General features: G+C 37.5%; 1 protein-coding gene across 4 annotated transcripts in view; it reads left to right on the top strand.

The window, feature by feature from the left end:
• The window catches only part of corn (cornetto), a 321,107-nt gene that overhangs the window by 260,369 nt on the left and 46,331 nt on the right, over positions 1 to 14,407 (top strand). For all 4 annotated transcript variants that reach the window (XM_069815995.1, XM_069815992.1, XM_069815994.1 and 1 more), the window contains one exon: positions 11,595 to 13,630. In XM_069815995.1, the coding sequence (XP_069672096.1) occupies positions 11,630 to 13,630 (2,001 nt within the window). In that variant the 5' untranslated portion in view covers positions 11,595 to 11,629. The remainder of the gene's footprint in view (positions 1 to 11,594; positions 13,631 to 14,407) is intronic.

The following is a 14,407-nucleotide window of genomic DNA, read 5'->3' as shown; positions in this document are numbered from 1 at the left end:
AGATTTTTCGACCTTCGAATGCAGCCTCGCGAATAATCTATTCGTACACTGGGATTATACTTGAACCCAAACAAATGTCATCGCTACATGCCACCGTCTTCAATTCCTCACTTAAGGAGAGAGAATGGTATTTTTTGGTGAAAAATGAGTAAATTAAAAAAGAAAAATCTTTAAAAATACTCTGTTATATGTGTGGAATGCATAGCATAACATTTTGTGGGTATTTGTGCCCTTATCAGATATTGAGTCGCCATTTTTAAACTTCCTGCATTATGGATTTTTAAATCACTCGCCCACTTTTATTGTTGTTTCCGGTGAATTAAATTTTCAATTTTTTTTTAAATACCCTTTGATATGTGTGGAATGCATTGCATAACATTTTGTGGGTATTCGTGCCCTTATCAGATGTTGAGACGTCATTTTTAAACTTCCTGCATTATGGATTTTTAAATCACACGCCCGCTTTTATCGGTTTCCAGTAACTTCATTTTTTTTTGCTACATTGCCAGACAAAAATGGATTTAATTTCTGAATTATTAAAGATACATGCATGAAATTTAGAACACACATTCTTTAGACTATTAGGAAACTTTTCTCTGTAACAGAATTTTGTTAATTGATTTCATTTTAAAAATACGTCCGTTTGAGATGGTGTCGGGTGGAGTTCCCGGGTAGCTCAGTGGTAGAGCGCTGGTACGTTCAACCAGAGGTCCCGGGATCGATACCCGGCCCCGGAACAATTTTTCCCTTGAAATTATTCAAATCTGCTTTACAGGGAGCTTCACCTGAAAGACTAGATTTGCATAATATATACGTTACTGTGTTCGTTAATAGAAAACCACAATTCCAAGTCACACAGAGATTGTGTGCACTCGTTGTGGGTCTCTGGCGTTTCGTCAGCCCACGCGAGTTGTGTGGATATAAAGGGAAAAGTTGAGACAGTGTCGGGTGGAGTTTCCGGGTAGCTCAGTGGTAGAGCGCTGGTACGTTCAACCAGAGGTCCCGGGATCGATACCCGGCCCCGGAACAATTTTTCCCTTGAAATTATTCAAATCTGCTTTACAGGGAGCTTCACCTGAAAGACTAGATTTGCGTAATACGTCCGTTTGTTTGCAAGAAAGGAAATTGTTTATTTTACAAACGTAGGGACTAATATCAAAATTCTGTTACAGACAGTTTGTAGAACATGCTTTTGCAAATACATTGCAAAAAACTGTTTGAATCTATCTTTAAAAACAGTTTAGATATATCGGTGTTAGTACAATCCTGCATTGGGTATATTTTTTTTCAAATTTGGGCCCCCAAATAATTTTTTTTTTATATTTTTATTTGGTTGAGTTGCCACAGCTATGAACCCTCTACATACAAAAAATTAACATTTTACACCAAATAGGAAAAAAGTTAAATACTTAAGGGGAGAGGATGGTATTTTTTTTAAGTATAAGACTGTGTTTCGACTCGAAATGGCCACATTTGGATTTTAAGAGACAATAGACTATCTACATTTCAGGATTTAAGCTAGAAAATTATTGCTGCAAAAATGTACAAATGAAAAATTATATTTGTGCAAATTGCGAAACGTTTGTGCAACATTCTAAATCATTATACACCTGCATGCTACCGTCTTCGATTCCTCATTTAAGTATTTGAGTATAAAAATGTGTTTCGACTCGAAATGGCCACATATGAAGCTACAAAATTATTGTCGCAAAATTGCACAAATGAAAAATTATATTTGTGCAAATTGCAAAAGCCTTGTGCAACGTTCTAAATCATTATTCAGGGAGATAAAATTAAAAAGTTTCCAGAAATAACAAGCACAGTACGGTATGTAATTTATTTATTTAAGTTTTATTACTTTCAGGGGCCTATTTCATAAAACTTGACAATTGTAAATATGTCATTCTGTCAAAATAACAAATGACGACTCTAAAAATTGTAAAATTTCTGCGATCAGATGCATTATAGGGGCCAATCTCCTTATTGGTTGAATGATATGACTGTTACTATCAATATGTATTGCTGTTATAATCGATATAAAATGCTGCCAACTTCTAAATTAACAGTCAGTTTTATATTTTTGACTTGTAGCCTATTTCAAAATGGAAATAATGGCAGTAATAATAAAATGTATTTTCCCTGGACCAAAAATATAATAAAAACTTACTAAAATCACATCAATAGTAACAAACTGGGATGCATTATAGGTACCCCCAGTTATATATCTCCTAAAAAAAAGGTCAACGGAAGTAGCAGTTCGATAAATGAAACTATCGACATTCAACTATCGATACCTTTTGTTTGAATAATAATAATTTATATTTAATTGTTTAATTTGATAGCATTTAATGCTTATCGAATACTAAAAACGCTAATCGAACCATTACTTCCGCTTACCTTTTTTTGCGTGTAATGTATTATGGGTGGCCCCTATAATGCATCAGTTCCCAAATTTTTTTCTCTCCCTGTTATTTATATTCGCTTCAACATATTTGGTCATATCACAGTCTACTATATACAGTCGCGAAGCTCAATATGTAGTAAAAATGCAAACATGGGTAGTTGCCCACCACTAGGATCGCTACTGTCGCCTCATCATCGCAGATCTCTCTCCTAGCAGACGATAAAATATGTTACACTTTCGTTGTCGTGTTCTTTTGGAAAAATTAACACCTTCCTTCCATTATTTAAATATTAAATGCATAAAGTTAATTTATTATTTAATGAAGTATATTAAATTTCACCATAAACTCGAAGATACCTACAAGAAATAGGTTAATATTATTTTTGTTTGTGCAAAACGAACCGAAATTTACTATAATCGCTTCACTCATTCAAGATTATAGCGATAATCAACTATGAAACCAATAAATATTAATTTGCATTTCCCTTTACAACAATAATAATGGAAATATGAATTAATGGAGTAACTTACGTGTACCGGTACTTGTAGTGCAGGCTTACGTAGTTAACAAAGTGGGATGAGGTTAAGCAATAATAATCACACCAGAATTGGAAATAAAACGTGAACAATAAATTTTATTGTAACAGACTTTTTCTACGTCTCTAGTAAAGCAACAAATAAAAAAATTAACAGCTATAATTAAAAACATGTCCTTTGAAAAAAAAAATTGCCTAAGCAATAATAATCCCACCAGAATTGAAAATAAAACGTGATCAATAAATTTCATTAAAACAAACTTAATTTTTCTACGTCTTTAGTAAAATAACACATAAAAATAATAACAAAATTAATAGCTACAATTAAAAATATATCCTCTGAAAAAAAAAGTAGACCTAACCTTTATTTCTCTGGAAATTTAGCAGAACTTTAACCGGTATCTAATGTCCTTTCGGTTAGACTGAAACATTTCATTGTGAAATTTAAGGATATAATGTATTCTAACAGTCTCAAAGAACTTCAAAATTAAGAGTTTTGTTTCTGCACAGCATTCTTGTGGAAACCCAGGAACCTTTCTGAATCTTTCGGAAATCGGAAAAAGGATAACTCTGGCCTCTTTCTCTTACTGTTGCTACAATTTATAGCACTACAAACGTCTCCTCCTTGTCCCATATTATTATTCCAATTATTATATTTTAGCCATTAACATTTTCATTATAACCAATAACGAACATTTCACAAGCATCAATGTGAAAAACGCAACGAGCTAGCACTCGATAGAAATACGACACAGTCCAAAGTCGACCATGGACAGTCTATTGTTTCTAGTTGCTAACCGCTTGGAGCGCTTTATCACGAGATTTGCAAAAAAACACCTCAAGCTTCGCGACTGTATATAGTAGACTGTGGTCATATCGTGAGTTAATCTTTTGGGTGAAATCCGAAGGCCTGCATATACTAGACTGTCATATCAGAGGCATAACCAAACCACACAACAATTTAACCTATGCAGAACACATCACAAACTCCAAGCACAACCACGGAAACACAGGAACTGACATGAAAATACTACACATTTAACCAAAAAATCAGAGACTATTGCTCTAGAACAATACAAAATGTATTTGCAAACACATAAAAACACAATCACAACACATTCTCCACACTCAATTGAATTTCAGAACACGCACCCTTTTCGATACAATCATGAATACTCGTACAATTCTATCATAACAGGAAGCCAGAATATAGCACGGTAACTCAGTAGCACCAATTCAGAGGATGATGGATATAACATCGAAACTAGTCAGTCAAGTAAAATAACACCATAATAATTAAAATATTACCACAATGAAGTTTTAATTTAAGTAAGTTAACAGTTCATTAGGGAACAATTTAAGCGAAATAATTTTACTTTGAAATTACTCATTGATTGAAGCCATGGCGAAAATATAGGAGATAGTAACAACTGCTTTATGGTATCGCATTTAGTTTAAAATAGAACGAAATAGAAATAGAATGATCCGGACTTTAACTATGAGACCAGCCGAGATTCGAACTTCGGTTATCAGCGTGGAAAACTAACAGTTCGGTTAACAGTGCGCCTATTCAAGTGTGTGCGTATGTATTTTTATTCTTGCTATTATAAGGTGCATTAGCCTTATTTTCTGCAAAGATATTAAACACCTGGATAAACCTGCTCCAGCACCATATTTGTCCGCCTTACAGTCAGCTATAACTTGCCTGGATCCAAACCTGGATATCCCACGTTAAAATCAAGAGTCTGCAGCCTATTGAATATAACGAAGTGCCAGAAAAAGACATCCCAACAAGAGTACATCCGTACAATCAGAGTGGCGTAGCTTCTGTTCTAGTAATCACGGAGGCCATGATAGCTACAATGGCCATGGCCCTGTATGGTACAAAGTCAGGTTTTCCTTACATACGAGTACAATACATAATTCAAGTTTGTCTTACGAAGTCTTAAATTATATTACATAAGTGAAGGACTATTGTTAAATTCCTTTACTGCAGGTATGTAAGTTCATGCAGAATGATAAAAATAAGTAATAACCACAAGCGGAAAAGGAAGTCCGTTGTTAATCTGACATTTCCAGTGGCGGCATGTGAAACACAAGAAAAGTCATTAAAATTATACAATCCTTTGATTAGGGACTAACGAGGTTACAGCCCAGGGCGCTCTGAAGGGGTAAACGCAAAGAGATAACAAAAAAATTGAACTGGAATATTTCATTATGTAAGTCTTCACTGTTTCGATGGTAAATGAACCCCTGTCTAGTGTACTTTATAATTGTGAGCTTGTGTAATTTCTCTTCTTATATAAGTCTTGTTTTATTGTTGGTAATATTGAGTAAATAAAATGGATAGCCTATTGGATTTAATACTAAGGAAACTAAATGATGTATTTTTATATTTTAACGAACTGTAATAACAATAGGCCTTTGTTTTGTGACGCTGCAAAAAATCTGTTTCGGGATCGCAGAGCTTCACGTTCAGAACTTACATTAAAATATAAGCCTACACTATAATAATGTCTTACACTGTCCACGTCTATCTAAATCTATGGCCGTTTTGAGTAGTATTCTGTCTCTTAATCTCAAATTACAATAATGCGAACTATACAAAATTAAACCGCTAAACTGGAGAATTCCCACGGTATCTTTGAACCGTGCCGTTACGTTTAGCACCAAATTTAAGTAAATACACAATCTCGCCAACATAAGAACACGACGTTGGTGTGTGGCGTCGTTGTAGGGAGAAATTTGTTTCTTTTCTCTCTCTACCTCCTTCGTTCTGAACATTACTGAGAGATAGCACCACTGTTAGCTACAAGATAAATTTGCGCAAATATATTGAAGTAGATTACGTGACTTATTACGTGACTTAGATGAGAGTCTCGAGACAAAACAGTTTTGCTATATTTCTTTTTTTATTATTAAATGTTAAGCACAGGAACGCCATTTCGTAATTTTATTTAAGAAACAAGCCAAACAAATTATCTTTGCATCAAAAACGGATGCTCCCTGGACCAAATTATCGTATTTTATAATTGTCTGAATGCAACAGAAGCTAGAAGTCTTGCACTTGACTAATGCAGTGAATTATTTAAGAATGTGGATTGCTATTCATAGACATTTCGCAGCACGTGCTACGGCTATCCACTGGTTACTAGTACAGAATTCAAATCATATCCTATTGCTAACACTGGTTTATGAATACGAAAAACGCTGATCATCCACCGGAAGCTCGCTAAAAATGGCTATGAATACGGCCCATAGTCGCGAATTTTACTACCACCATTTCGATTGTGTTTTGTTTGGCACGGCTCGGTACGGCCTGGTGACTAGTGGCCAGCGAGTAAAGTCGACTATCGACATTGCTCTGCCGTGGGTATTATCCAGTTGTTCCAGATAAACATCTCAGGCTAATACAGTTGTTCCCAATCTTTTTTGACTGACGACACACTTTACTGAACGCCCACGATATCGCGACACATTTATTTGTTTTCAATAATAACAATATAATGGAACTCTGTGCAGAATACAGTATTTTTAATTTTATTTTGACGCTTTATCCTCGTTTTCGTTCAACTAAGGCTTTCAAGGTCTAAGCAGAATTGAAAGAAAAATTATATTAAAACGTAGATATTCACACATGTTTCGGTTCCATGATGAATGCAACAAAAATTGCCTGAACGCGTTTCATTACGTTCCGCGGAATCCAGTGTTGTTAACACGCAATCGAAAATTCTTATAAAAAAAAACAACAACTTGATTGGCATTAGGAAAAAAAAAAAGCAAAGGTATGTGTCAAAAATCCCAACCTATCTATGATGGATGTCGGATACAAGATTTGTATTATCGTTTTTGAAAACTTTCCTATTTGAATTAATGTGAAGTCTGCGCTTTGTGGATTGCACAGAGTTTCTCTATACGTGGCCTTACGGTTGACAGCCAACACGTAAATCATCTTCAAGATGCAGCAGTCTGTTCCTTTGTTTAGATTTCACAATTTTTATGGTAGAAAATGCTGATTCACATAAGTATGACGTTGAAAACGGCAGTTCTAAATGTATTTTTAGTTTATTCAGCACCATCGACTGATCTGATAAAACATTTCCGTATACAATACACTCGAGATTTTGTTTACATTCATCTCCACGCCACGTAAAACCATATTGCAAGTATTCATCACTATATTAACTAAACGCAGGGAATTTTCGCTCACATTATTTGAATTAGCACTGCTGTCATCTAATTCAGATTGTCTTTTTCGAATTAAACATTTGCCCATGATAAAATCTAAATAAAGCACTTTTGATAAAATAGTCGCACTATCACCCGCTGACTAGTATGTTCGGACGATTTTAAACTCTGTTTATTACTAAGTGGGAAGAATAAACGAATTAGGCTACTAAGCATTGTTGCAGTGTTCACTTTTATTCGAACTGTCGCCAGGCAGAAAAATTAAACTGAACATTGTTGCAGGTGTTCACGTTTCATTGGTAAAGTCTGTCTCAAAATAAAATGTACCATAACAAAGATTTCCTTGTAAATAAAAAATGCATTATAAAGAGACTTTCTAGATGTCATAAAATTTATTTTTCACTTCCAAAATTTCGCGACACACACTATGGGGCTACGCGACCACATCGGTTGGGAACCACTGGGCTAACAAACAGTCTTATCTTCTTTTATCCGTGGCGCGACATCTCATGAAGGGTTAAAGGCATCCAGCAGTCTGCTGACCTCACATCCACATGCTTCAACAGAGATGAATGAATATCCAATCACTACAGGATGACGTGTGGTCAGCACAGTGATCCCCCAAGCTGTTAAGTAGATTAAAGTAGGCCGAAGATTTGCATGAAAATGCTAGTTTTTATTTATACGTCATATTTTAAGAAATATTCATAATTACATCTTTGCGTTTCGAACGAATAATTGCGATGAAACTTTAAAAAATTCCTTGAAATGAGACGGATGATTGTCACAATCACGTTCAAGGAATTCGTGACTCATGAGATGGTCAAACATTTCAATGTGCTTGTTTATGAGCTTGGTTTGAGCTAGCCTCCAAGAAGAAGAAATAAACGGATTATTCACAGTTCAGAAACTATGTGTAGCCGCCTCTTAAGTTCCAGGGAATATAAATAGAGAGTACGGCGCTGATCTGGCTGAAATTCCTAGTTCCTGCCTAATACCATTGAAAAACTGGAGACCAGGGGTCAACCTTTCCTTGACTCCTTGGCGGTGGTTGCAGTGGAGAGACTGAAAGGAGCATGGAGAAATTCTATCAAAAATTCACCACAATGTGCCAGAGACCACCTCTATGGTGTAGGGGTCAGCATGCTGGTCTCTTACGCAGAGGGCTCGGGTTCTATTCCCGGTCGGGTTGAATTTCCTGGTTGAGGTTTTTCAGGGTTTTTCCTCAACCGTAAGGCAAATGCCAGGAAATTCGGGCCACAACATCCCTGAAAATCACCGACCTCATTCATCACCGAAATCATATTCATAACAAATCAGTAATACATATACAGTCGCCATCTAGTTCACAACAATAGAACCAGTCTCAACAATTGTACACAGGCCTTCGGATTTCAACCAAAGATTAACTCGCGATATGACCAAAGATGTTAAAGCGAGTATAAATAACAGCGAGGAAAAAAAAAAGTGCCAGAAAATGGTGGTCTAAGTCATTTGCAAAAAGCAGCATCTGTGTTGAAGGGACAGACGAACTCTGGGAAGTACCGGGGATCTTACAAAGGTCTCTCTTGTTAAGATTGCTCCAGTTACATCCTATGATGTTAAAAGTTAATTATCAGCTTGTATTAACTGAAAATTTAAGTATCCTTTCAGAAAGGAAGACCTCGAAAACACCTTCATACCACCGTAGTTTATTGCCATTTAAACTACCGGTAGGCAAAAGCAGTTGCATTAACAAAAGTGAAATGATTTGATATTTGTCATCAGATTTTTTTGGAAGTAAAAATGTAGTTACAAGTTATCTGAAACTCTCATTAAAAGAACACTGAAGTGCTTCTAGTCAACTAATTTTTTAATTTTTAGTGCAGTTTGTAAGGTTTTGAGTGCATAGTTTCATGCATATTTTGGCAATTTTAAGTGCATGTAGAGATATGAAGTAGATACTAGGGCATATCACCACTAGATAGCACCCCGAACTGTACTATATTACTTTATTGTAAAACTATTCTAACCTTAAAAGAAATAATCGATTTCTATCGGGTTTGAATTCACGATCCACGAATCTAATCAGAAGTATTGCATGATAACAACTCAGCATGCGTATCAGTGTGCATGTAATTACAGGAGTAAAGAAAGGCGATCTGCGGACAACAGCTGACAAGAGTGCAAGTGCACTGCAAAGTGAAAGTTATAATCTGAGTGCATTGGTCGCAAAGGAAGCGACATTCCTGTGTAACGGACGGTGGTGGAAGCGGAAGACAAACTCATCGTTTCTCTAGTCATTTTACTTCCGCTGATTGGACATTACCGACAATTCTTTCGTACTAAACACGAGAAAAGTTTCTGAGGTTAATCACACCTTTTGTAGACACAATGTGCAGAGAGCTTGCTTCCGAAACATCAATTCTTGCTTCAGATCAATAAAGTCGCACCATGCTGACTACGTAGTATGTCTGCTAATGAATATCTGTTGGTTAAGAAACTAAAGAAGCATATCAGCCTCTAAAACAGTGGTCGTCACCACTCGCTGAAATGGGTAAAGGGTAAGCGGAGCCATCCCGTGTGCTCCGTCGTGCAGCAGTTCTGCCCAAGGAGAGGTTTTTGACTGCAAAGCCAGCATTCTCCAGTCTTTCCTATTTTCTGCCTTACTCTTAGTCTCCGCATATAAACCATATATCTTAATGTCGTCTATCATCTGATACATATTCTTCTGCCCCGAACTCTTCTCCCATTCACCATTCCTTCCAGTGCATCCTTCAGTAGACAGTTTCTTCTCAGCCAATGACCCAACCAATTCCTTTATGGATAATTAATTCTGCTACAGCAGCCATCTTGACTGCGTCATTTAAGGTCTTATTGTTAGATTTTATCTTCAAATTTAACCTGTCCACACCTGTGGAGTAACGGTCAGCGCGTCTGGCTGCGAAACCAGGTGGCCCGGGTTCGATTCCCGGTCGGGGCAAGTTACCTGGTTGAGGTTTTTTCCGGAGTTTTTCCTCAAACCAATACGAGCAAATGCTGAGTAACTTTCGGTGCTGGACCCCGGACTCATTTCACCGGCATTATCACCTTCATATCATTCAGACGCTAAATAACCTAGATGTTGATAAAGCGTCGTAAAATAACCCAATAAAAAAATTTAACTGCTAACACGAGAATCAATTGTCAATCTGTGGCCTTCCCAATCTACAATTATAATTTTCTTTGAATATTTTATTGTAATATTCGTATTTGATCATAGCTGTAGGATATTTTCCTTTTAATAAGTTGTACTTCAATCGAACATTAAGTTCATGTATAATGTAAGTAATGCACATAATGCACTCGCATAAAAATTTATCACCACCATAATACATAATCATTACATAATAAACATAAATCCAGACTACGATGCACACGATGCACGCAGTGGTACAAGCAACATATTACCTTTAAATAAGTTGAGTGAAAAAACAACCTATATCCACCAAATAGGTTTTTTTTTACACTCACTGCAACGTTGAGTATCGTGTTTAACCGCAGACTATCCGGAACCTTCGGATGTTTTTGATCTCAACACATGTGTCTACCTCTGTAAAAAAAAAAAAACGAAAATAGAAAAAAATTGCGTGTAGATTGTTTTTGAAATCACGTTTCAATTGAACAATGAATTATTACATTGATTTACCCTATCACAAGATTTTAATTGCAAATATAGCACCCAACGCCCTTAAAGGGAAAAATTGAATCGGTGTCTGGTAGAGTTCCTGGGTAGCTCATTGGTAGAGCGTTGGTGTGTTTAGCCAAAGGTCGCGTGTTCGATACCTGACCCGGAACAATTTTTTCCTTGAAATTATTCTAATCAGCTTCACAGGGAGTTATGCCTGAAAGCTAGATTTGCATAATACACGTCACTGTTCGTTAACAGATAACCGCATTCACGTCACACAGAGTTAGTGTGCACTCAATGTTGGTTGCTTGATGGTTGTCAGCCCACTTTGAGATCTGTGGAAATAAAGGGAAAAATTGAGTCGGTGCCTGGTAGAATTCCTGGGTAACTCAGTTAGTGGAGCGTTGGTGCGTTTAGCCAAAGGTCCCGGGTTCGTTACCCGACCCGGAACAATTTTTTTCCTTGAAATTATTCAAATCAGCTTCACAGGAAGCTATACCTGAAAGCTAGATTTGCATAATACACGTCACTGTTCGTTAACAGATAACCGCATTCACGTCACACAGAGTTAGTGTGCACTCAATGTTGGTTGCTTGATGGTTGTCAGCCCACTTTGAGATCTGTGGAAATAAAGGGAAAAATTGAGTCGGTGTCTGGTAGAGTTCCTGGGTAGCTCAGTTAGTAGAGCGTTAGTGCGTTTAGCCCAAGGTCCTGCGTTCGATACCCGGCCCCGGAACAATTTTTCCCTTTAAATTATTCAAGATTTTAATTGTTGTAAACCTATGTATAACTCTTGTTTTTTTTTTCTTCTTTTTAGGCATGATGGACTAAATCTTGGTGCTGTTAAGACCTATGGCTTGTACTGAAGGTAGCGATCAAGAATCGTTACCAAAATCAATCATCAGACACGACAACAATCACCAGTTGCAGGATCGTCTGGAAAGTGATACAGATATGAAACAGGGGATTGGAAAAGGTGGAGGAGGCGGAGGTGGAGACAATGATGAGGAGAAAGGTATAGAAAATGGAGAAGGACAAGAAGATAACACATCAAAAGCACAAGAAGTGCATCCTGAACAGCGAGGGGACTTGGACGAGACTATGACAAATGAGAATCTTTCAGATTTAATTGTGGATCAAATGAGAGACAAGTCTTACGTCAGCGAGGATCTTAAAGATGAATTAAGTGGCTTAGAAGTCACTGACCAGAGTTTGGAAAGTGGAGGGAAAGATAGCGTTGTGGATAGTGAACTTTCTGAAATGGGAAGTGTACATATTCAGAATTCCTCATTTAAGTTAGATAGTGTAGATTTCAGCAGCTTAGTTAGTTTGGAAGAAGAGTTCATTGTTAGTGATAAGGAAACAAATATGTACCTCGTAGACACTACGGACACAGAAACAGCCGGTGATGATGGTACCGAAGCTGATCAGGACGCAACTGTTGAGAATTCGGACTTCAGATCAGCAGAGCCTAATGGAAAGGTAACTGGTGATGGAAGTGACAGTGGAGTGGAAGTCAACGGATTCTCGTCTTATGGAGGAAGAGAATCTTCTCCAGCGTTGTTGAGAGCTTTCAGTAGCAACAGTGGTGGCTACACAAGCAGCTGTGGAGGTCTGGAAGACTCGCTGACGGCAAGCACGGCAACCCCGGCTGCTTCTTGCGATTCCAGTCTCATTAGCTGCTACTCCACGTATGAAGACACAGAGGATATTGTTACCAACACAACGACAATGATGCTGCAGGTTGATGGCGATGGAACAAGCGAAGGCGGCAGTGAAAGTTCCTCTGTTACAAGCAAAGATACTAGAACCGTAAACTGCAAGAACGGCTCTGGTAAGAAGATGACACCCAGTGCTAACAGGAATGGTGCTAAGAAAAGAACACTTGCAGCAGATGTTGCAAAAAACAGTGTTAGTTCTGCGAGTTGTAAGTCAAAGAGTGCTTCTCCCACTGCTACACCCGTGAACACATCCCGAACAAAACTGTCATCCCAACGACAGAGTCCTGTAGCAAGCAAAACACCTTCATCCCAAACAGGAACTGGAGCGGTGTCCAAATCATCAGCTCACACCAGTTCCCAAAAGCGTGACAAATTGCCAGCAACAATGACCACTTCCGGTGGAGCAATTAAATCCAGACCATCTACTTCTGGAAGTAGTACAAAATCATCGGCATCATCTTCTATGTCAAAATCAGCATGTGGCAGCTTACCAAGTGGTTCCAAAGTGCGATCCAAAGACAGTTCTATGACCAGTGGCTCCGAAAGCAGAAGAGATGGTGTTCCTTCATCTGCTACCACACCAAAAGGTAGAGGGGCTAAGAGTGTGAGGAGCAAGGTTATTGGAGGCACTGACGATGGTCGTTGGCCTTCCTCAGCCAACAAGCCACACGCAGTTCTTCCTAGATCACGTGGCGGAAGTGTTGTTGATGGACAAGGTAGAAAGTTAAACGTTGCAAGTTCGTCGTCAACAGTATCGAGTGGTTCATTTATGGAAAGCAAAGCCACTGCACTGGAAAAGTATGCAACTCTTCCACGCCGACGTAGATGTAAATCACCTGAAATTCAAGTAGGGTTAGAAACAACGCTGAGGAGTCACTCTGTTAGTCGTGACCCCAGTTTAAATAGGGCAGCAAGTCTCCGTAAACAGCATTACCTGAGAGAAGGCGGCAGCTTGAACAAGAGTCTTCCCCCTTACCCACGCAGAAGGTTTCATGGCAGGACAGTCATTTACCATGAAACCAGCAGTCAAACAGCACTCACTGCCAGTGATGTGGAAAAGGCTCTGGCAGGTGTTGCTGTGAAGGAGCCGGGAAACCTTGATGCTGTTGAAACGCAGGAGCAAGAAATACAGGTAAGTGATACTACATAAAAAGTACCCAGTGTTCGAGGAATTTCTCACTGACATTACTACTGTTTTTCTTCACCAGTTATAACATATTCGATTTTAGAGTTTATAGTTATAAAGTTGTGTATTATTATTATTATTATTATTATTATTATTATTATTATTATTATTATTTGCGATTAAGCCCATTTATTACTATGCAAAGTACTTACAAGTATTTCTTTGTCTTCTTTTTGCCCAGTTCTCTCATTCTTTGGTTGTCAGCTTCTTTTCTCTCTTCAATCCACGTTGTTCCAGTCTTTCTTTTCAGTTTTTCTTCTTTGTCAATTTGTCATTTATGAACTTTGATTCCAAAGATCTCTCTGTTTAAGATGTCTTCTTGTATGATTTGTGCCAATTTTAAGTCATTTTTTTTTTATTTCGCCAATCCATTTTATAGCCTGTTTGTGCTCTACTTCAATTTTCATAAAATTCAACTATTTGTTTTGTGAGTCTGTCGAGGTTCATTCTTTTGATGTGCTCGTAAAATTTTAACGTTCGTTTTGTAATGTCACTGTGAATGTATGTGTATTTTTTTATTTCTTGTTTACTTCTGAGTCTGTACTGTTCACCTACCATGATTTTTGGGCCTAAAATTTTCCTTATGATTTTGCATTCTTTTTTCATATCTGCTTTTCTATTCAAAATTAACGTTTTTGCTCCATAGCGACATTCTGGTTTTATAACTATTATAATGTCTTAATTTTGTATGTTTGGATATGCACTTTTTATTGTAAATATTTT

This window comes from Periplaneta americana, chromosome 17 (genome assembly GCF_040183065.1).
Source record: "Periplaneta americana isolate PAMFEO1 chromosome 17, P.americana_PAMFEO1_priV1, whole genome shotgun sequence".
NCBI classification, from domain to species: Eukaryota; Metazoa; Arthropoda; class Insecta; order Blattodea; family Blattidae; genus Periplaneta; species Periplaneta americana.
The sequence above is the reverse complement of the archived record's forward strand: the minus strand, read 5'-3'. Positions and strand labels throughout refer to the sequence as shown.